This window comes from Ursus maritimus, unplaced genomic scaffold (genome assembly GCF_017311325.1).
Source record: "Ursus maritimus isolate PB19 unplaced genomic scaffold, ASM1731132v1 scaffold_26, whole genome shotgun sequence".
NCBI lineage: Eukaryota > Metazoa > Chordata > Mammalia > Carnivora > Ursidae > Ursus > Ursus maritimus.
In genome coordinates this window covers 40,241,524-40,261,391 of record NW_024425119.1, presented here as the reverse complement: position 1 = coordinate 40,261,391, position 19,868 = coordinate 40,241,524, and the positions used below count along the sequence as shown (strand labels likewise).

Genomic DNA, 19,868 nt, shown 5'->3' with positions numbered 1-19,868 from the left:
CCTCCCCCGCAGACCCCGGTGCGACCTCTCCAGAGCCTTCTTCTGCCTGCTGGCCTTCCCTCCCCAGGCGTCCAGCTCCCTGCAAGGGGCCGGAGCGTCGGACTGCTGCTCCCTGCCTGCAGCCTGGGGCCGGGGGTCCGCCAGGCTCGCCGCCACCCCGCCGCCCTGGCAGCGGCTCCTCCGCGCGCCGCGGGGGCCGACTTCGGACCTGGGCTAGAGGAGGGCGGGCTGGGCGGCCGGCAGGCGGTCCCTCGGAGCTCTCCCCCTCCGAGCCCGGGGCCTCGGGCCGGGCGGGCGGCGCGCTCAGGCCTTGCTGCCCCGCGGCGGGCTCTGCGGCGAGTGCAGCTCCACCGACTGCCGCCGCCGCACCTCGCGCTCCTCCCAGTCGGCGTCGGGCTCCTGCCCCTTGAGCACGGCCAGGCGCTCGGCCAGGCTCTTGGCCGGCGGGAACAGCACGTAGTTGTAGAGCAGGGAGCCCAGGACGGCGCCCACCAGGGGTCCGATCCAGAAGACCTGGGGCGGGCGGAGAGGCCGGTCGGGGCGGGGATGGGAGGGGCGAGCCCCGACTCCCCGCGCCCCTCAGCCTCCAGACGCGCCCCGCCCGACTTGGTGTTGAAAAGGGGGTCTCCCACCCGATTAATGGAATACAGGGAGGGGGGATTGGCGGACTTAGTAATGACAGCGGCGGCTGTGGGGGCAGATTGGTTAGCTGGGGGTTAAGGGTGCGAATTCCAAGAGGACTGCCCCGGCGAACAGAGGCAATTTGCGCACGCTGTCTGGGCCTCAGTTTCCTTTCATTGCGATAATATCTACCTCTTAGGGTAGGCGTGAAAACGAAGTGAGTTATTATTTGCAAAGCGCGTGGAATAAGGCCTGGCCCGTGCTAAGGCTAGATGATATAAATGTCTGTGTTAGCTCGTACAAATATTACCATTCACGGGCCCCAGCGCACTGTGTGAGCTGTTCCCCACCTCACTGAAGGACCGTCGCTTAACTCTTCCAAAAAGCCAGGGAGGCAACAACGGCTATGATCCTCGAGGGCGGATGTGGAAATGAAGCGTTCCGCAACAGACCCGAGAAGGGAGCCCCAGGCTGGAACTCCGGGCTCTCTGGGAGGAGCGCGGGGCGGGGGGTGGGGGGGAGGGGTTGGCGGAGCTCTGACCCCGCTCTGTTCCCGCCCTGCAGGGAGATGGTTTCTGAGGGGGGGTGGGGAAGGCAGGAGGTTTCACCATTACCCAGTGGTCGTCAAACTTGCCGGTGACAACGGCGGGCGCCAGGGAGCGCGCGGGATTCATGGAGCAGCCGGTGTAGTGGATCTACAGGGGAAGGCAGGGGTCAGGGAGCGGAGGGAGATGACGAGGACAGTGCAGGGGTCCTTGCGCCCCTCTGCAGCACTCGACCTCAGCCTCAGGGGAGTCCCTGTGATGGGCAGTTAATCCATATGTGTACAGGGCTCTGTGTTCATTGGAGGCTGGAGTGAGATCTGGGGTATCTGGGAGTCAGACCTTCTGCTGTGGCTACATGACTAGTCCCTCTGGGGAGTTCTGTGTATCTGTCCCCTGGGGGTCTTTGTGTCTGTCACTTCTGGATGTCTGTGTGTCTATTTCTAGAGTGGTCTGTGCGTCTGCTTCTTTGGGGAAGGTCTGTATGTCCACCCCTCCAGGGAGGCTAGAAGCAGCAGCCATGACCTACCCCAAGGAGGTGGCCCAGGGCCACAGAGAAACCGATGGAGAGGGCGGGGGTGCCCAGGTTGTCTCCACGACGCTCGTCTGTGGAAGCGAAGATGCAGAGCACCAGCTGCAGGGTCAGGAAAAGCTCCACAGTGACAGCCTGGCCAGCTGTCGTGTTGTTGCTGAGCTGGGGAAAGAGGGCGGGTGAGGGGACGCTGAGCAGACTCCCCACTCTGGCTCCATTTTCCTGCCCAACTGCAGAGAGGCTTCTGGGCTGGGACTGAACACCTGGGGTTACCAGCCACCTTAGCCCAAATGAATGATAGCTTTTTCCTGGGCTGTGGCCCCAAGTTAGGGGGATGGACCCCAGGACTGCTTGTGGTCCCTAGGCCAGAGGTAGGAAAACTGACTCCATAGCCCATTAGATCTGGGGGCTGTGCCCAATGTGAGAGGAAAAGGGTGCTGAGGTCCCCAAATGTGTTTCCTGAACAACGAGAAGGGAAGAGGTCCTGACTGCAGCCCAAGCTTTAGGGCAGGTAACAGAAGGGCCTTCTTTGCTCTCTAGGCCGTGAGATACTCCTGGTGTAACGAGGGGCCTGTGGTCTTTCTTCCTGTGGACAAACGGCCCCCAGGGAAGGGTCTTGGGACTTGGGTCTGGGGACGGTCCTTGTGCGTCCCCTCACCCCATGAGCCCGGTATACAGCTCTTTCCTTTCACCTTTGCCTGCTCCCCCTGATCTTGCCTGTTCTCACTGTTCTAGGCCTGAGTTTTGCCCTGTGGATTTGTTCCCTGCACATTGTGTGGAGGTTGGGGTGGGGGCGCTGGTGCCCTGTACTGTGGTGTGGGGGCCTGTGGACCAGGTGGGGTGCCCATGGTCCTGGCAGACCCTGCCTTGGGTAATGAGAGAACTTGGGGCCGAGCAAAGAGGCGATTTCGTAACCGGGCCTCACCCAGCACTGGATTTCTCCCTGGGTTTTGTCATCCTGTCCCTACACCCTGCCCTCAAGCGCTGGGCACTGCACTGGTTGGCACTGGGACAGCTCTCAGCTCCCACGCTCTTTCTCCAGGCCCTGAACCCCCATTCTTGGGTCCTAACCATCAGGCTGGCACGCTTGGGTCTCTAGGGTCTAACCTTAACCCCCCTGTCGTCTAATGTTAGAGCCTCTAGTGGGGGGCAGTGAAAAGGGCCTTGAAGGCAGGTACTTTGGAGTCCTATCACTTGCCACGGGACCCTATTTACTACTTCAGCCTCAGTTTGTCCTTCCGTATAATGGGGATAACAGTTTCTGGAGGACTGTGTGAGGACTGGGAACGACGAGGGCAGAGCCCCAGCCTCATCCCCACTGGTAAATAGCTTTTCTGAGGGAGAGGTGTGGACGTGGATTCGGCGTCTGACTCCAGGTGCTGACACCAGCTAGTTCTGTGGTTGGAGTCAAGTGAATGCTGAGCCTCAATGTACCAATCAGGGTAGAGGGATCACAGAATTCGTCTTCCAGTGTTGTACCAAGAAGTAAGTGACATCCGGCCTGGCAAAGAGCAGGCGTGCATCAGTGATAACTTCCTGGTGGCTAGACTGGCCTTTCCAGTGACCTCAGAGGACGCCTGGAATGGCCTTAGGGGTCATCTAGCTTTCTAGCCTCAGGGCAACTCAGGCCCACTGCTGCCCCATTCCAGCCAGGCAGGGTTCTCCCTAGTTCCTCAAGATGGTAAATGCTGAGCTGTCACTTGGGGGACCGTCCCCAGACCTTTCCCTTCTGCAGGCCCCTGTTAACTGTCAAATGCTGGAGAAACAGGAGTGAGTGTCCCCACGGCCCCTTCACATTCCCATTGTTCTGTGTGAGAGGAGATTCTCGAGCCACATATTCTGAGACTTTCTTGGCCGTATTCTCAGGAAGTTCCTCTGGCAGTCTAACCGGACCTCTTCTTGCTGGAAACAGAGCTAATTTCATTCTCACTGGAAGGGGTCACACTCCTCAGTCTGTCTCCCACCATGTCCACTCTAGCCTCTTCTCATCCCTGAACCCCCAGCCTCATCATATTTTCCATTTTGAAGAAGAAAAAATTTCCTCAATTGGGACACCTCTGGCCCTTGCATGAGGAAGGGTCATGTGTGCAAAGGAGGGGGTGGCCATGGAAACCATTAGGACTCTTCGGAGACATCGGAGCCTTTATCCAGTGGCCCAGGGAAAGGCAGGGCATCAAGGCATAAAAGAGGCGCTTGCGGCCCTGGCTTGGGTTGGGGGGTGAAGCGAGAGGTGTATTGAGGGGACATAGACTCTGCCTCCCCAGCCATGGCCTCAGATGCCAGGGTGCTGCACAGACCCAGGAGAGACGGAGGGCAGGGACGCGGGGGGGGGGGATTGAGGCACCCCCCCCCCCCCCAGCTCCTAAAGTGCCTATGGTGTCCGATTAGCTGCTGTTCGTGTAATCCGCAGTTAGTCACAGGCTCTGGGGACCTTCTCCAGGGTCTGGAGAGACCTTGCCTCTTCAGCTTTCCCTTGAGTTCTGGTGCTTTCTCTGGTATTGACCCCCTGTAGAACTCTTGGCCCATCCCTTCCCTTCTCTGGGCCTCAGTTTCCTTGTTTGTTAAACAGGTCTTAGTTGATGGCTCAGGGAGGGGACATTGGTCAGGTGGAAAGATCATGAGTTTTGCTGTCAAGCCTGGGTTTGAAGGCTGGCTTCTGGCACCTTAAACAATGGAAATACCCATCCCTACCGCGAAGCTCTGTTGTGAGGTGTCAGCGTGTGGCTTGTGAGGAGCCCCTGCTGTGAGGCCCACACACAGAAGCTGAAGAACTACTGGAAACTTCTTCCCTCGAGAAGACCCTGGGGACTAGCCCTGTGAGGTTCCTCCCGGTTCAGAAAGCTCATCTGCTTTGGGACTTTGTCTTCTGCTGAGTTCTAGCCCAGCCCTCACTGTAATGCAGGCATCAGGTCAGCAGAAACCTTAATGCTGCTCTTCCCCCGTGAGGCTCAGGGTAGAAGGTTCCGGCAGACCCGCACGGATCCTGCCTCTGCTCTGACCTTATTGCTCCTTCTCCCCAGGCTCCCTTACGGCCCCTGTGTTCCTGGCTCCCACATCTCTCCCTCTCTCCCTCCTCCCTCGCCTCCCTCCCTCCATCTTTCTGTCTCCCCACCCAGACCCTCACCCAGATCTGGTCCCTCCCATCTCACCCTTTCCAAGGGACTCTGAGGATCTGCCCCTTGTGGAGGGGACAAAGTTCTGGCTACTCACTGCATTAACAGCCAGGTCCCCTCGAATGTCGGGTGGTGTGATCTCGTGGAGCAGAGCAGCCCCGGCCACAGCCCCCAGCAGCTGGGCAGCCACATAGAAGGCCGCTCGGAGGAAGGAGACGTGGCAGCCCACCAGGCAGGCCACAGTCACGGCAGGGTTGATGTGCGCCCCGCTGACGTGGCCCAGAGCCTGCACCAGGGTGCCGATACCCAGGCCGAAGGCCATGGCAATCTGCAGCACGGAGGGCAGGGCCCTTGGCCAGTTGAGGGCTGAACCGAGGCCGAAGAAGACGAAGAGGAGTGTGGCCAGGAACTCTGCAAACACCGCCCTGGAGAAGGCTATGGACCGGAGTTCCCACATGCTGTGGAGCCTCGTGCGGGCTGGCCCAGCAGTCACAGGGAAGGAAGCTTGCGGAGCACGCTCTCTCTCTCTCTCCCTCCCTCTCTCTCTCTCTCTCTCTCTCTCAGGGTCTCTGGGGAGGCTGGACTAGGGGCATTTATAGGGTTCTTCCATCCAGGATTGGGACACGTGAGGTGGAGGTGGAGTCTGGGCCCCTACCTTGTGTCTCCTATGGCGGCCTCCTGCCCCCACCCCCCACCCTGCCCACCCGCATGCCTATCACCCCATCTCGGCCTTCACAGCTGACTAATGTTCCCCATTAATGAGCTCCAGATAAGGACTGACGTCCCCTGATTTTCCGTGTTTGTTCCCTGGTTCCCCCAGGGCTGAGGCCCCAGGGCTTCCCCTACCCCCACTGGTCCTGTGAATGGGGATTCTCAAAGGGGATGTTGCCAAACCCCCTCCCTCTGACTCCAACTATTGGTCAAGACAGGGACAACCCCTCACCCAAAACTGACCATGAGAGGGGATGTCCATGCTGCCCCTTCTAGTGATTGGGAAGTTCTTCCTGTGGTTGACCTTCAATTATTCCTTCTTGAAGGGGATGGAAAACAACTGCTCGGCTTGTGACGTGAACCTTCCAAGGCATAAAGGTTTCTTCTCTTCCGGGCTCACTTTCTTGTAGTCAATCACCCAGAAGTTATTAAGCTTCGCCTCCTCCCTGGAACCCCAGCCAAAAGGCAGCTCCCATAGCCTGGAGGGAGGGGGTGGTGTTGGTGGCAGGGGGACCCTGGCCCTGGGTGATGGGATCGACCTACGGGTGTCTGAGGAAGCTCTGGGCTTCCATTCCCCATTCCAGCATCACCCTGGCCCCTCTCTGTGATTTACCCTTTCTTCTCCGGCTCTGTAAACAGGGCGTAATCAACTTACATGGGGTTGGGGTTTGGATTAAATGAAATAACGTAAAGTGCTCAGAGCCGGCCCTGGCCCACAGTCAGCTGTCAATTAATACCAGCTATTACTAATAGCGTTATTTATTTATACTCTGAATACTCGGAGGAGGAGAAAAGGTCTCCCTAAACTCAAAAGACATGGTCCCAGAAGCTGTGACAGGTTGTAGGCACCCCCCGGAGCTCGGAGCCACCCAAGCCACATGGGGAGGACATTTCTGTGAGGCAGTGAGCTGTGCAGGCTCACGGAGGCCACAATGATCCATAAGCGACTCTTTGGCCCTGCTGCCCACTCAGCCCAGCATCTGGGCAAAGCCATGGCCCACCATCAGTGCTGCTCTGGCCTGGGAGTCCCCGGGCCCCACTTCCCTTGCTCTTTCCTGATCCCTCTGGCCCTGTTCCCTCTCCCCGGGACCCAAACACAGGGTCAGGCTCAGAGGGTGGTTAGGAGGACTGTCTCCAGACCCTGCTCTAACCACCTGTCCAGCAAGTCACAGTCCTAGGAACAGAAGTCTGGGAGGGATCAGAGACTGCAGAGGGGAACCCCTTGTGTGCCCTTAGATGGGCCATGCACCCCTTCTGGTCCCTCCTCTTCGGTCAAGGTGTTTATGATCTTGAGAGACAGAGAAAGGGAGTGACCTGCTGACCCCTGATTCTGGGCCGGACCTGCCCTCACCTCATCAAGTGAAAATCTCTTACCTCCCCATAAACCTGGAAGAAGCATCACGGTTTCTCTCTGTAAGCCCATTAATTCCCAACCCAAGTGTGTGTGTGTGTGTGTGTGTGTGTGTGTGTGTGGTCATTCAGTCACAGTCATAAATTTAGAACCCAGTGGGATCTTAGAGGTCATCTAGCCTATGGATCTCACTTTACAGATAAGAACCTGAAGTCCAGAGAGATTAAGACTTACTCACGTTCTGGGCCCAGGACGGGGAGGAGGGAAGGGCACCAACCATGACTGGGCCCTACTTGTGCTGTGCATTCCTTTTGAGCCAGGGAGGAAGAAGGCGAACCTGTCAAAGCCGGGGGGTTCAAGCTGTGGGTCCTGGTGGGCAGTGGAGCTCCCTCAGGGGAGGACTGCATTTTGCCTACAGTGACCACGACGCCATGTCTTTTGAGGTCAAAGGTGCCATCATCAGTTGCATGAGGCACCACGAATTAGTATTGCAAAAATGCTTTCTTGGCCATAGATTGTGGTAATGGTAACACCACTTAACTGTGTAGTCATAAATGGTTAGAATGGTTTTACGTTACGTGTATTTTGCCATAATTAAAAATAATTTTGAAAAGCCATGAAGGAAAACTACCCGAAAAATGCTTTCTCACCAATGTTGGTTTGTATCTAATGAAAGAAGTCTTTCAGATTGATTTAGATATCAGTTTGGTGTTTTTTTTTTTTTTAAGTCAAAATCACTCTTGTGTAATTATCAAAAAGGAAATGATTGGTAAAACAAACTGGCTAAGAGAGTCCCCAAATGTCTTCACATTCCGAGTTCACCTTTCTTACATTTCTTTTTGATTCAGAGTCCTCAGGGTTTTCCTACAGGGCATCACCCTCTCCAGCATGACGCACCGTTTCCTACAAGAGTGTCCATGATCCTGTCCAGAATTTCTTTCCAAGCTTCAGACACTCCTTCTGTAAGCTTTGCCACACGTGTTTTCTTGCTTTACACGTGACTGGAAATCATTTGGCCCTGGTGTCAGTAAAATCAGACATAACACAGTTTCATCTACCTCTGGGACTCTTCCTTTCCTAGGTCCCATAAGACATCTGGCTGTTGTTTCTCAAGAAAATATGGGTGTGTGTGTCATCTGCTGGTGGCTTGAAGAAGGGGCTGAGACCCTGGAAAAGTGGAGGTAGGACGAGGGTGTGTGGGGGGAGCCAGGACAGCGAGGATGTCCCATGTGGGAGTGCGGGGACAGAATTCAGGGCTGGTGCTGTCTGACAGTTGACATAAGGTGTGTTTCCTGCTCTGAGCTGAGCTGTAAATGCCCTCCATTCTCCCCACAAGGTCAGTAAAAGTGGGTCACGCACCATAGCCTGTGAGGCTGGGACTTCAGGGAATGAGGGAAAAGGGACAGGGCCGATCCATGGTCAGGTGAAGTGGGACAGAGCGAAGAGAGCGGCTCCAGGCAGCAGCGGAGGGAGGGGTGGGAGACTGGGGCTCAGCCCTTCAGGAGGCCTGCGAAGTATTGTAGGGCGTCAAGTCTGTGCAGTTTAGGGACAAAGTGTGAACCATTGGATTTCTATGTTGGGTTACAGATAAAATACACAATGTCTGAGTATGCTTGAATTTCAGATAAATAACAAACACATTTTTTTTGCGTAAGTATATTCCAAGCATTATTTAGGACATACTCACACTGAAAAGTTATCTGTTATTTATAACTGAAATTTAACTGGTTGTCCTGTATTTTTATTTGCTAAATCTGGCAACCCTATTCTATTTGAAAACAAAGGGGGGAAACCAGAGGACTGAAGGCTGGGGACAGCTGGGTTTCCAAACTAAGTCCTTACAAGAACTTTTGGGGTTGAGTCTCACTAGCCCCATTTTATCCAGGAGGAAACTGAGGCACCGAGAGGTTGTAAAAGTTGCCTGAGGTCACATGGCTGGTAAGCGGAGGAAACGAACTATGGATACAGGTCTGTCTGATACAGAAGTTCAGGCTTAAGGGAATGTTGAAAAGGAAAACCAAAACTGGTGGCATCACAATTCCAGAGCTCAAGCTGTATTACAAAGCTGTCATCATCAAGACGGTGTGGTACGGGCACAAAAACAGACACATACATCAATGGAACAGAAGAGAGAGCCCAGAAATAGACCCTCAACTCTATGGTCAACTGATCTTTGACAAAGCAGGAAAGAATATCCAATGGAAAAAAGAAGTCTCTTCAACAAATGGTGTTGGGAAAATTGGACAGCAACAAGCAGAAGAATGAAACTGGACCATTTCCTTATACCATATGCAGAATAGGCTCAAAATGGATGAAAGACCTAAATGTGAGACAGGAATCCATCAAAATCCTAGAGAAGAACACAGGCAGCAACCTCTGTGACCTCAGCCACAGCCACTTCGTGCCAAACACGTCTCCAAAGACAAAGGAAACAAAGGCAAAAATGAACTGTTGGAGCTTCATCAAGATAAAAAGCTTTTGTGCAGCAAAGGAAACAGGCAACAAAACCAAAAGACAACTGACAGAATGGGAGATGACATTTGCAATGTCTTATCAGGTAAAGGGCTGGCATCCACAATCTATAAAGAACTTATCAAACTCAGCCCCCAAAGAAAAGTAATCCAATCAAGACATGGGCAGAAGACGTGAACAGACATTTCTCCAAAGAAGACATACAAACGGCCAACAGACACATGAAAAAATGCTCCACATCACTTGGCATCAGGGAAATACAAATCAAAACCCCAGTGAGATACCACCTCACACCAGTCAGAATGGCTAAAATTAACAAGTCAGGAAATGACAGATGTTGGTGAGGATGCGGAGAAAAGGGAACCCTCCTACACTGTTGGTGGGAATACAAGCTGGTGCAGTCACTCTGGAGAACAGTATGGAGAGTATGGATGTTGAAAATAGAGCTACCCTATGACCCAGCAACTGCACTATTAGAGATTTACCCCAAAGATACAAATGCGATCCAAAGGGGCACCTGCACCCCAATGTTTTTAGCAGCAATGTCCACAATATCCCAACTATGGAAAGAGCCCAGATGTCCACCGACAGATGAATGGATAAAGAACATGTGGTATATATATATATATATATAATGGAATACTACTCAGCCATCAAAAAATGTCATCTTGCCATTTGCAATGATATGGATGGAACTAGACGGTATTATGCTAAGTGAAATAAGAATCAGAGAAAGACAATTATCATATGATCTCACTCGTGTGGAATTTAAGAAACAAAACAGAGGATCCTAGGGGAAAAGAGGAAAAAATAAAACAAGATGAAATCAGAGAGGGAGACAAACCATAAGAGACCCTTAATTGTAGGAAACAAGCTGAGGGTTGCGGGGGCGGGGGGCGGAGATAGGGTAACTGGGTGCTTTCATTAAGGAGGGCATGTGACGTAATGAGCGCTGGGTATTATATAAGACTGATGAATCACTGACCTCTACCTCTGAAACTAATAATACACTATATTGTAATTAATTGAATTTAAATTTTAAAAAAAGTTCAGGCTTTACCTCCATTGATTGGCTGCCGTTGTCCTCCAAACCCCACCTCAGAAGCCAGGGGGTCCTAGTGGTCACGCCTGGGTTGAGGTAGGGACAACTGCAGCTCCAGTTACTGGCGAGGTACAAAGACAGCTCCCTGCCCTCGTCTCCTTCCCATGGGGCAGGGCCCAGGGATCTCACCTGGCCTCACAGAGCTCCCGCCGCCCGCAGGCCAAGACAGGACCTTGGGCTCCGCACATCCTCCGTCCAAGCCCTTCCTCTTTGGGTCCTGATGAGTGTTGTGCCCTCTGCCTGGGACACCAGCACTTTCTCGTGGCTAACTGTTCCTCGAACTCCAGACTGGGGGCTCACCAACCTTTCTGACAGAGGCCTGCAGGAAGACACACGCTTGATGCCCTAACCCACAGACATGACCTCACTGGGTAGACGGATAATACGGGTGTAAATATGGCTATAGATAACTAAAACTTACATTTCCCAAACCATATTTCCTCACTTTGAGGCTTTAAACTCCTATTCTATTTCACTAAAAAAGCAATTTAGGTCACACCTACTAAATTGATTTCATGACCCACTAATGGGTTGCCGCTCAGAGTTTGAAAAATACTGCTTTTGATCCTGGCTCGAAAATCATTCTCTCATTGGGGAAGACTTCCCGTCGCCCCAGTAACACGTACTCCTAGGACCACCCACTCCGTGGTGTGCCTCGCCCTTTCGTACAGCTCGAGGCTTGTAATGAGCTGTCTGCCCCTCCCCTGGAGTGTGAACTCCCAGACTGCAGGGACCCTATCTGGGTTTGCTCCTCGGTGCACCCCCGGGGCCTAGCACGAGGCCTGGCATGTTATACGTACTTGATAAATGCTCATCACGTGAATAAATGAGCAAAACCGTCAGCTCTCGTCCCTCCAAGCACTCCCTTCCCCCGCACCCTGTCCCGTACCCTCTATGTTGCAGCCACATGGCATTCTTCAGGGACGTGATTTAGGGGAGAATTCAGAGCTTGGGTGAAAAGGGGGAGTGTGCGTTTGTGCTCTGACGGGGTAAGGAAGGGTCAGGAACAAGTTTGTCCTTTGAAAAGGATCAGGTGTGAGTAAGGGGCTGGGGGCAGGGAGACCTTTGAATAACCCTGCCTTGTGAAGTAGGGAGTTACCAGTCTCTTGGGGGGGTTCCACAAAAGCCGAACAAACACTGGGGAAGCTGGGGCAGCAGGATTTCTGCATGAGAGGGAGGGTTGGACGAACTGCCTAATGGGGACCAACACAGCTAGCTGCGCAGCCTGGAGAAGCCCAGGCAGCTGGCCAGTGAAGCCTCCTTCCAGAGGGGCAGCTGGGAGCCATTGTGGGTGCTAGCAGCAGGGAGAGCAGCGGGGGGTGGGGGCTGCAGGAGGGCCTACTGCTCCTCCCTTGACTGAACTCCTCCTAGTCCCTGGCTTTGTCCCCTATGACATCTGAGGGAGGTGGCCAGGCTGGAGGCTCCAAAGAGCCAAGGGCAACTTTATTTTTTTTTTTAAGATTTTATTAACTTATTTGAGAGAGAGTAAGAGCAGGGCAGGGAGGAACAGGGGGAGAGGGAGAAGCAGACCCCCTGATGAATAGGGAGCCCAACGTGGGCCTCGATCCCAGGACCCTGGGATCATGACCTGAGCCGAAGGCAGATGCTTAACTGACCGAGCCACCCGGGTGCCCCCCGAAGGTGCCTGGGTGGCCCCATGGCTCCCTGGGTTTCCACCCACCCTGGGGGGCTCCTCCCACAGGACTCAACGGCAGAGTGGGAAAGTATTTGCCAGCCGGCCAGGAGAGCTGGTGTCTCTGCCCTACAGGGAGAGAGAGGGGCTGCAAATGCCAGGGCACGTCGGGGTCATTACCAGGGAAGGGGTGGTAACGAGCTGGAAGGGTGACGGGCAGTGCCCCACCACCTTGCTCGCAAAGGTCACCCAAACCTGTTTAACTCCCCGCTCAGAGCAGCTGTCGCGAAACCCTCTGACTCCCCAGTGCCCGCCTCCAGTGAGGGCTCTGTGGGCTCCAGGGACTAGGTAACTTGCAGGACCCGATTCAGACTCTGCGCCGGGTCCCTCTCCTGCCCACCTTCCTCCCGCCCTGGCGCCACACCCCTTCGTGTCCTTCCCAGGCCTCAGCCTCCATGGGCCTCACTCCTCTCCTTGAGACCTGCCCTGCGTGTGCATTGTGCGAAGTGCTGGGCTCACACTCCTCTCAACCGGCCATCTCAACTGTGTGAAGAGGGTACCAGCCCCATTTTAAGGATTAGGGTAAGGGAGGCTCAAGGACGTTAAGCTGGCTCCTGCCTCCTCTGCCCCCACTCCATAGCCCCCTGCCTCACCTCCGTGATAGCACAGATCATGCTGTCCTGGCTGAGTTGCTAAGCTCTGAGGGCAGGAACTATATCAAATTCACCTTTGTAGTCGCAATGCTTAGCACGTGATCGGCATAGAGTAGATTGTTTGTAGAATGAACTGTTTACCCAAGGTCAAAATAGCTAGAAAGTAGCTAAGTCATAACTCAAACTCAGATCTTCCTGAATCCCAACCCAGCCCCACACCCTTCACCCTCCTCCAGGAAGCCTTCCTTGACTTAATCAAGGTAGCCTCCTCCATCCCACTCCCCAGAATCCTGGATGTTTGGTGTGTTCTTATGCCCCTTCTCCCCCACAGTCTCTGAAGGCAGGTCCTGGGACGGCATCCCAGCCTAGTTATGATTCCCCCCAGCTCTGCCCCCAGAACTTAAGAGGAGCTCTGTAAATGTGGGATGCCCAGGCCTGGGTGGGGGGCCCCGGGTAGGAAGACCTCAGCCAAAACAACTGTGTTTCCTGCCTGTGGCCTCAGCCACCTCCTCGTGACCCCTGTTCATCCAACCAGATTTCCGCCTGGTCCTGGGCCTGCCAGCTTCTCACGAGAGCCAGCCCGGGCTTTGGTATTCTCCAGGGGTGGGTCCAGGTGGGGCATCTAATCCTCTGCTCATTTTGCTGCAATTCAATATTCGCCTCCAATTTTCACGCTCTGCTGCCATCCTACCCTCCTCCCTCCGGCCTCTGCTGGGGGAGGGGAGAGCTGAGGATTCCCTCCAGCACCTGTGAGGGCCCCCTGGAAGTCCCTTGGGCTGATCGTGCCCCCAGGCATGCTTGAGCTGAGAGCTGAGCGTTGACCTTGGGAGGGAGGGACGGCTGCCCCACCAAGGGAGCAAGGCCTGGGTGTCCAGCGGCCTGGGGGTGGATCCCGGTTCCCCCTCTGAGGCTGCCCGGCTATGGAGCCAAAGCTCACAGGCTCTCCCAGCGTCCAGGTAAACACATGTCAAGTGCCAGCACGTGGTGCATGTCCACCTCCCCGGGGACTGAGGGCCCATGGCTCTGGGAAGTCCTTTCCTTATCTAACCACCCACCTTCTGGCTGCAATGTTGGCCCATTCTCTCTGGTTCTAGCTGACGAATGTCCATTTTCTTGCGATTTTAGGGCACTTGAAACAGTTTGTTGTATTTATTCATTCATGCGACAGTTATTGAGCACTAGCTGTGTGCCAACCCCTGCTTTAGGCTTGAGATACTTCAGGGAACAAAACTTACAAAGATCCCCTGCCTGGCAGGGCCGACTCTATGGGCTGGTTTCTCAGTCTGAGGGGAGGTTTAGTCTCTGGCCTTTCCCAGCCTGTTCTCCTCCATTTTTTTTTTTTTTTAAGAATTTATTTATTTATTTGAGAGAGAGAGAGAATGAGTGGGGAGAGGGACAAGCAGACTCCCTGCTAAGCAGAGAGCCCAATGCAGGGCTGGATCCCAGGACCCTGAGACCATGACCTGAGCCCAAGTCAGACGCTTAAGGGACTGAGCCACCCAGGAGCCCCTCTCCTCCACATTAAACAACGTGAATGACAGGAGATGAAAAGAAACTGAAAATATTGGAAAATCACAGTGTCTCCTCTCAGATGTCACCTTTGCCCCCATCTTACCGCCACAGCTCGAATTTCAGTCATGTCACACGGGTGCAATGATCAGTGCACGCTGTTCCCACAAAAGTTCAACAGAGCCCCCACATGACCCTGCACGTCCACTCCTCGGTGTTCATCCCGAAGAGATGAAACAGGCGTCCGAACAAGAACTTGTGTGCGCCGTGTCCATAGCGACTCCATTCACGACAGACCAGAGGTGGGGACAACCCAGATGGCCATCCACAGATGCGTGGAGAAGCCAAATGCAGTCTGTTTACACAACGGACTAGGGTTCAGCCATAAAAAGGAGCAAAGTGCTGATAGGTGCTATGACATGGGTGAACGTTTTTAGATTGTTGCTGAGGGAAAGAAGCCAGACACAAAAGGCCACGAACTGGTGAGTCCACTGATCTGAAATGTCCCGAAGAGGCAAGTCCATAGAGACATACAGCAGAGGAGTGATTGCCAGGGGCTGGGGGAGGAGGGGAAGGGGGAGTGCCTGCTTGGTGAGTATAGGGTTTCTTGTGGGCTTAATGAAATATTCTGAAACAGGAGAGCGGTGACGGTTGCACAACCCTGTGAATTTACCCACCGCTACTGAGTTGCACACGTTGAGATGGTTGAAATGGTGAATTTTGTGTTTCGTTATTTTACAGTTAAAAAACAAAAGGGCGAGCTGTGGGGGACTTCTTGTCCCATGTATTGCCTCTACTTCCCTGCCCCCCACCCCCAGGGCCTTTGCACATGCTGGTCCTGCTACCTGGGATTCTCTTTCCTCCTGTCTTCTTTTAGTTCATCCTTCAGATCGCAGTGTAACTGTGACTTCCTCAGAGGGGATCAAGCCCCCTATTACCTGCTCGACCACCATGGGCCATCCTGGTGGAGCACATGTCTTGGTCATAATTATGACATTTATATGATGAATGTCTCCCCCACTAAACTGTAAGCTTCTGGAGAGAAAGGGGAACCTATGTGTGGTTGGCTTCCTGATGTATCCCCAGGGCTTAGCTCAGTCCTGGCACATCGTAGCTGCTCAATAAATATTTATCGAGAGCATACTCGATAAGGGACTTCTAATCGAGTCATTCCCCCCAGTAGCCCCAGCTCAGATGGCTTCCCCATTACTGCCACTGCCACCATTGAGCCTTCAAGGCCACCACAACTCATGCAATCACCACAGACAGTCAGGATGAGGCCAGCAGAAACCAGACATGGCAACGAGGAGGAACAGCCAAACTCCCAGGCAGTTTAGGAGGTAAGACAGGGTTGGTCAGTAAGGGTGGAGTTCAGGTCAATCACTGGTATTAGGATGAGAGAAGTCGGACGGCAAGTGGGGCATCTGTCTGAGTTGGACCCGTGAACGCAAGTCAGTCGGTGCTGACCAGGATGGGCTTTCCAGGAAATGGTTGTTGAATGACTGCATGACAGAATAAACCAAGAACTTGCAGGGTAAGGCTGGGCACATAACAGAGCATAAAGATGGGTTCTGGGCACATTAGAGAGGAGCCTCCAGGGGCCTTGGTGGGTGGTGAGATGTGGGGTCGCGGGAGGGATGAGGACAGAGTGACTTGAGGTGTGTAGTTGGGCCCTGCTGCCCTTTACCAAGATGGGGAGCCCTGAAGGGGGAGCAGGTTGGAAGAGAAATGATGAGATGGGTTCGGATGTTGAGGTGCTTCTGGGATGGCTCGAAGAAGGTTCTGGGGGAGTTGCAGAAGCCAAAAGCAGTGGGTAGGAGCGAATGGGAGGGGAGCCAGGAGGGGAGGACAGAGGGGGTTTCAGGGCTCATGGGAGGAGCTGGGGAAGAAGGCGCAGTTGGAAAGAGGGATGAGGGAGGGCATAACAAGTGCTTCGTGCCCAAGGAGGAGGGGGGAGCTGGGATCCAGACCCCAGGCTGGGCCTTGTCAGGAGGAGGGAAATGTGGGTCTCAGAAGAGAGAAAGTCAGGCTGTGGGGGGGATGTTGAACGTGAGGTTGTGCGGCAAGCCCTTGAGGGCATTGCCATCTTAGGCTTCTGCTTTGGGAGCAAGGAGGCAGGTCAGCTGCTCGGAGGGGCTGGGAAAGGTGGCGGCCAGAGGGCACTGGAGAGGCTTTGAAAGAGTTGCAGTGCAGCGTGGAGAGAGGACCAGCGGGGAGCCGTGGAAAGGGCCTGTTTGGGGTAAGAAGCCGGGATCTCCATGGGGGCGTGCTGCTCTCCAGCTGGAAGGGGCAGCCCAAGGCACAGAGGTCAGGAGGGCAGCCGGCTCATCAGCCCTGCGGGTGCCAGGTGGGGACAATGGGCAGCCGGGCAGGGACTGGGGAGGGTGTGAAGACCGGAGGGTCTTGGGGCGAGAGGAGGAGGTGGAGGCTGGGCAAGTGGAGGTCTAGGCGAACAGGACTCTGGGACAGGAGGCAGGAATGAGGGCGTGAGAATCAGGAGCACAGAGGCACATGGCCAATGAAGCAGGTGTTTATTTATTTATTTATTTTTTAAAAGATTTTACTTATTTATTTGACAGAGATAGAGACAGCCAGCGAGAGAGGGAACACAAGCGGGGGGTGGGGGTGGGAGAGGAAGAAGCAGGCTCATAGCGGAGGAGCCTGACGTGGGGCTCGATCCCAGAACGCCGGAATCACGCCCTGAGCCGAAGGCAGACGCTTAACCGCTGTGCCACCCACCCCTGAAGCAGGTGTTTAATCTAAGCTTTGAGAAGTGCGCGCGTTTAAGGAAGGACAAGCTCCAGGCTGTGGCTATGGGAGGGACTGACCGAGGTGGAGATGGGGAGGCCTTTGGGTTTGAGAAGGTTAGAGAACAGGGCAGAGGTGGACCTTCCCTACACAGGAGGAGAGCTGGGCTTCCAGCAGGTGGAAAGGAGGGTTAAGGATGCAGCGGAGGACGCAGGGAGACTGGGGAGGGAGAGAGGGAGGAGAAGCAGAGAGAGGAAAAAGCAGGGAAAAGCTGGATGGCCACGTGGACGCAGCTCGAATGGTGAAGACTGGATACAAGACTTCCAGAACAACCTCTTCTGGGGGTCCCTGCTGCATGGGGGAAGCAGGCCTCTCAGGAGGGGTCAGCCACAGCTGGAGTTGTGTTTCTGAGGAACCCAGCCCCTCTTCTCTGGCCCCACGGACACTCTCTTCATTCAGGCCCTCAGCATCTTTTGCTCTGACCCCCCAAACAGCCAATGTATCTACCGCCTGACCCCACAGACTTCTCTTTCCAGGCCCATCTATTACCCAGAGCAACCTTGGCCCTGTAGTCTCCCTCAGAACATTTCGCTGCCTGCACCCCCCACCCCCTACAGGATGAACTCCACCCCTTGCCCCCCCCATCCCCCCAATCCTCTCACACAGCACAGGCAGAGCTTGGGACTACCTTACTTCCCTGAACAGTCTCCGTTCTCGCCTCCAGGCTGTGCACAGTAGCTTCCTCCTGAAAGGCCTTCTCCACCCTCCCAGCTGGCTCCTGGCCCCATCCTTTTCTTCCCCCAAGAAGCCTTCCCTAGTGATCCAAGATGGCAGCTCCTAGGTGTTCCTAGAGTGTTCTGGGCTTTCCTTATCACAGAGCCGTCAGAACACTGTGATGCGTCTGCTCTGGCCTGCCTTCCCCACCGCAGATGGCACAAGAGCTGGGTCTTGGGTCCCAACACTGGGGCTAGGGTCTGGCCCAGCGGAGAAGCTCAATAAAAATGTCTTGAATGAATATACTAGCTGGTTGAATTGGCTGGGCTGGGCTACTGGTGGTCTAATTAGTTCAAAGGAATAGTGTCTTGTTCCTTTTCCAGCGGCCTTCCTGGTCAGTGGTTCTGGGAGAGAAAGACAGAGTGTCAGGGGTGGATCAGAATTCCCTGGAGGGCTTTTCACCATACAATTGTCAACCACCCCAGAGGTCAGATTGTCTGAATTCCGTCTGGGTGAGAATGGGGAGGTGTGGCCCCTACACACTGAGAAAGCTCCCTGGGGGATGCTGACCCTTCGCACCTCCCAGCCCCCCAGAAACTGCTTGTTCAAGGCTGGGTTCTGGGCCACCTTTGAGGTGATAACAAGCATCCCTGGGCTTCGAACCAAGGTGTGCTGAGTTCTGAAACTGCTGCCCTTAGGCTCTATGCCATGGGGTCCTCACCATGACCACCACTGCTACTGCTGCCTAGAGAATTTCTGGTCACTTCATTCCTGCCCGGAATCCTGCATGGAGGCTGTCCGAGCCAAATGACCCCCCACGCCACCTCGTTCCAATTAGCTCTGCCCCCTCCTCCTTCCACAGTCACGTCTCTGCCAAGAAGTTGACCAGATTCTACCCCTCCCAGCTCCCTCCCTGGCCTGGACAGGTTCTGATTTCTCGTGGGTGTGGTGCTATGTCCCATCAGCAAGGGCAAGTCCTGTCCTCAAGCAGGCTTCCCCCCATCCCCGGGTCAGGGACAGAAATGGGGGCAGGGCTGGAAAGTGGAGAGCTCTTAGGGGTGCACAAAATGGAGTGAGGCCCCAGAGCCTGAGCTCTGAGCAGCTAGGACCGGAGGAGGAGGCAGTCCCTGAAGGAGGTGGCAGGTCACAGTGCTGAAGAGAACACTGAAATTCTCTCCCCAGACTGGAGGGGGATGCCTGGAGCGCCAGAGGGCAATGAGCACGGAACTCCTGGGATTCACGTTCCATCAGCACCTTCCAAACCGTCCCCCCCGGCGCAACGTGAGCCCTGGGCCCCTGAGGACTTGTCTAGCTGTCTAGAGTGGGGTTGGGGGGGTGACGTCGCCCTGGGAAGGAGGCCCTCCTCAGGCGAGGGGGTCCCCACTCCACAGTTCTGCAGTCAATTCCAAGGGGAGCTGGGCAACGCGCAGTCCCTTGGCTCATGAGAGCCGAAGGAGAGCTGGTGGTGGCCTGTCTCCTCGGTGGTTCCTGGGCCCAGGGCTGCACGAAGGCTGGGATGGGGGTCTCCAGCTCTTCACCGTAATTCATCAGGCGCACCAGGCTCTGGACATTTCCCTGACATGAAGCTGCCGTCAAGTAACTCAGCCATAAAGAGCCTCTGCTTTTTTTCCTGGAATTCCATCCCGCCGGGGTGGCACGGCTTTCTATCTCCTGCTGGTCTGAGTCTGCTCCCTGCATCTCCCGTTAACCAAAAATGAGGAAACAAATTAATCATTACTTACATGTGGTCCGCCCGGCTGGAAACAGTTTTCAAAGCATGACGTCCCTGACCCCAGCGCGAGGTAGGAATAGATAACAGAAGGTGTGTTTGGTGGTGAAAAGGTAGGATATTATTATCCATGCCAACCCTGCGGAGGCTGCAGCTGAGGTCCAGAGAAGGAAAGAGATTTTCCAAGGTGGCACAGCCGATAAATATCAAATTCGAATCCAAGTTTCCAGCTCCTAGACCAGAGCACTTTCCACCGGCCCACCTGCCCTCTCCCTCCTCCCAGGGAGCACGGAGACTACCCCCCAATACACAAGATTGACTCCATTTTACATTTGTGCATCTCTGTTCCTCATGAGAGTCAGTCTCCCAAACACCCTCTCAGAGTCTTTGACCCATCTACTTCTTCAAGCATGGTGCCCTAGTCAATCGTATTGTATC

The 19,868-nt window shown here is 54.6% G+C and overlaps 1 protein-coding gene across 1 annotated transcript; it reads right to left on the bottom strand.

Annotated features, from left to right (window-relative positions):
- Window positions 1–303: 303 nt before the first annotated feature.
- Window positions 304–5,265, bottom strand: LOC121105362 (aquaporin-2). The gene is made up of 4 exons (XM_040641918.1): window positions 4,906–5,265; window positions 1,693–1,857; window positions 1,236–1,316; window positions 304–513 (listed from the first exon to the last, which is right to left on the bottom strand). The coding sequence occupies exons 1-4, from the start codon at window positions 5,263–5,265 to the stop codon at window positions 304–306; spliced, it is 816 nt and encodes a 271-aa protein (XP_040497852.1).
- Between the last annotated feature and the right edge of the window lie 14,603 nt (window positions 5,266–19,868).

Excerpts from the sequence above, each read along its gene's own strand:
- LOC121105362 (XM_040641918.1), bottom strand. The coding sequence starts at position 5,265 with ATGTGGGAACTCCGGTCCATAGCCTTCTCCAGGGCGGTGTTTGCAGAG. Across the intron at positions 1,858-4,905 it reads GGGACCTGGCTGTTAATGCA|CTCAGCAACAACACGACAGC; the intron begins GTGAGTAGCCAG and ends CTCTTTCCCCAG. Across the intron at positions 1,317-1,692 it reads CCCTGGGCCACCTCCTTGGG|ATCCACTACACCGGCTGCTC; the intron begins GTAGGTCATGGC and ends CTTCCCCTGTAG.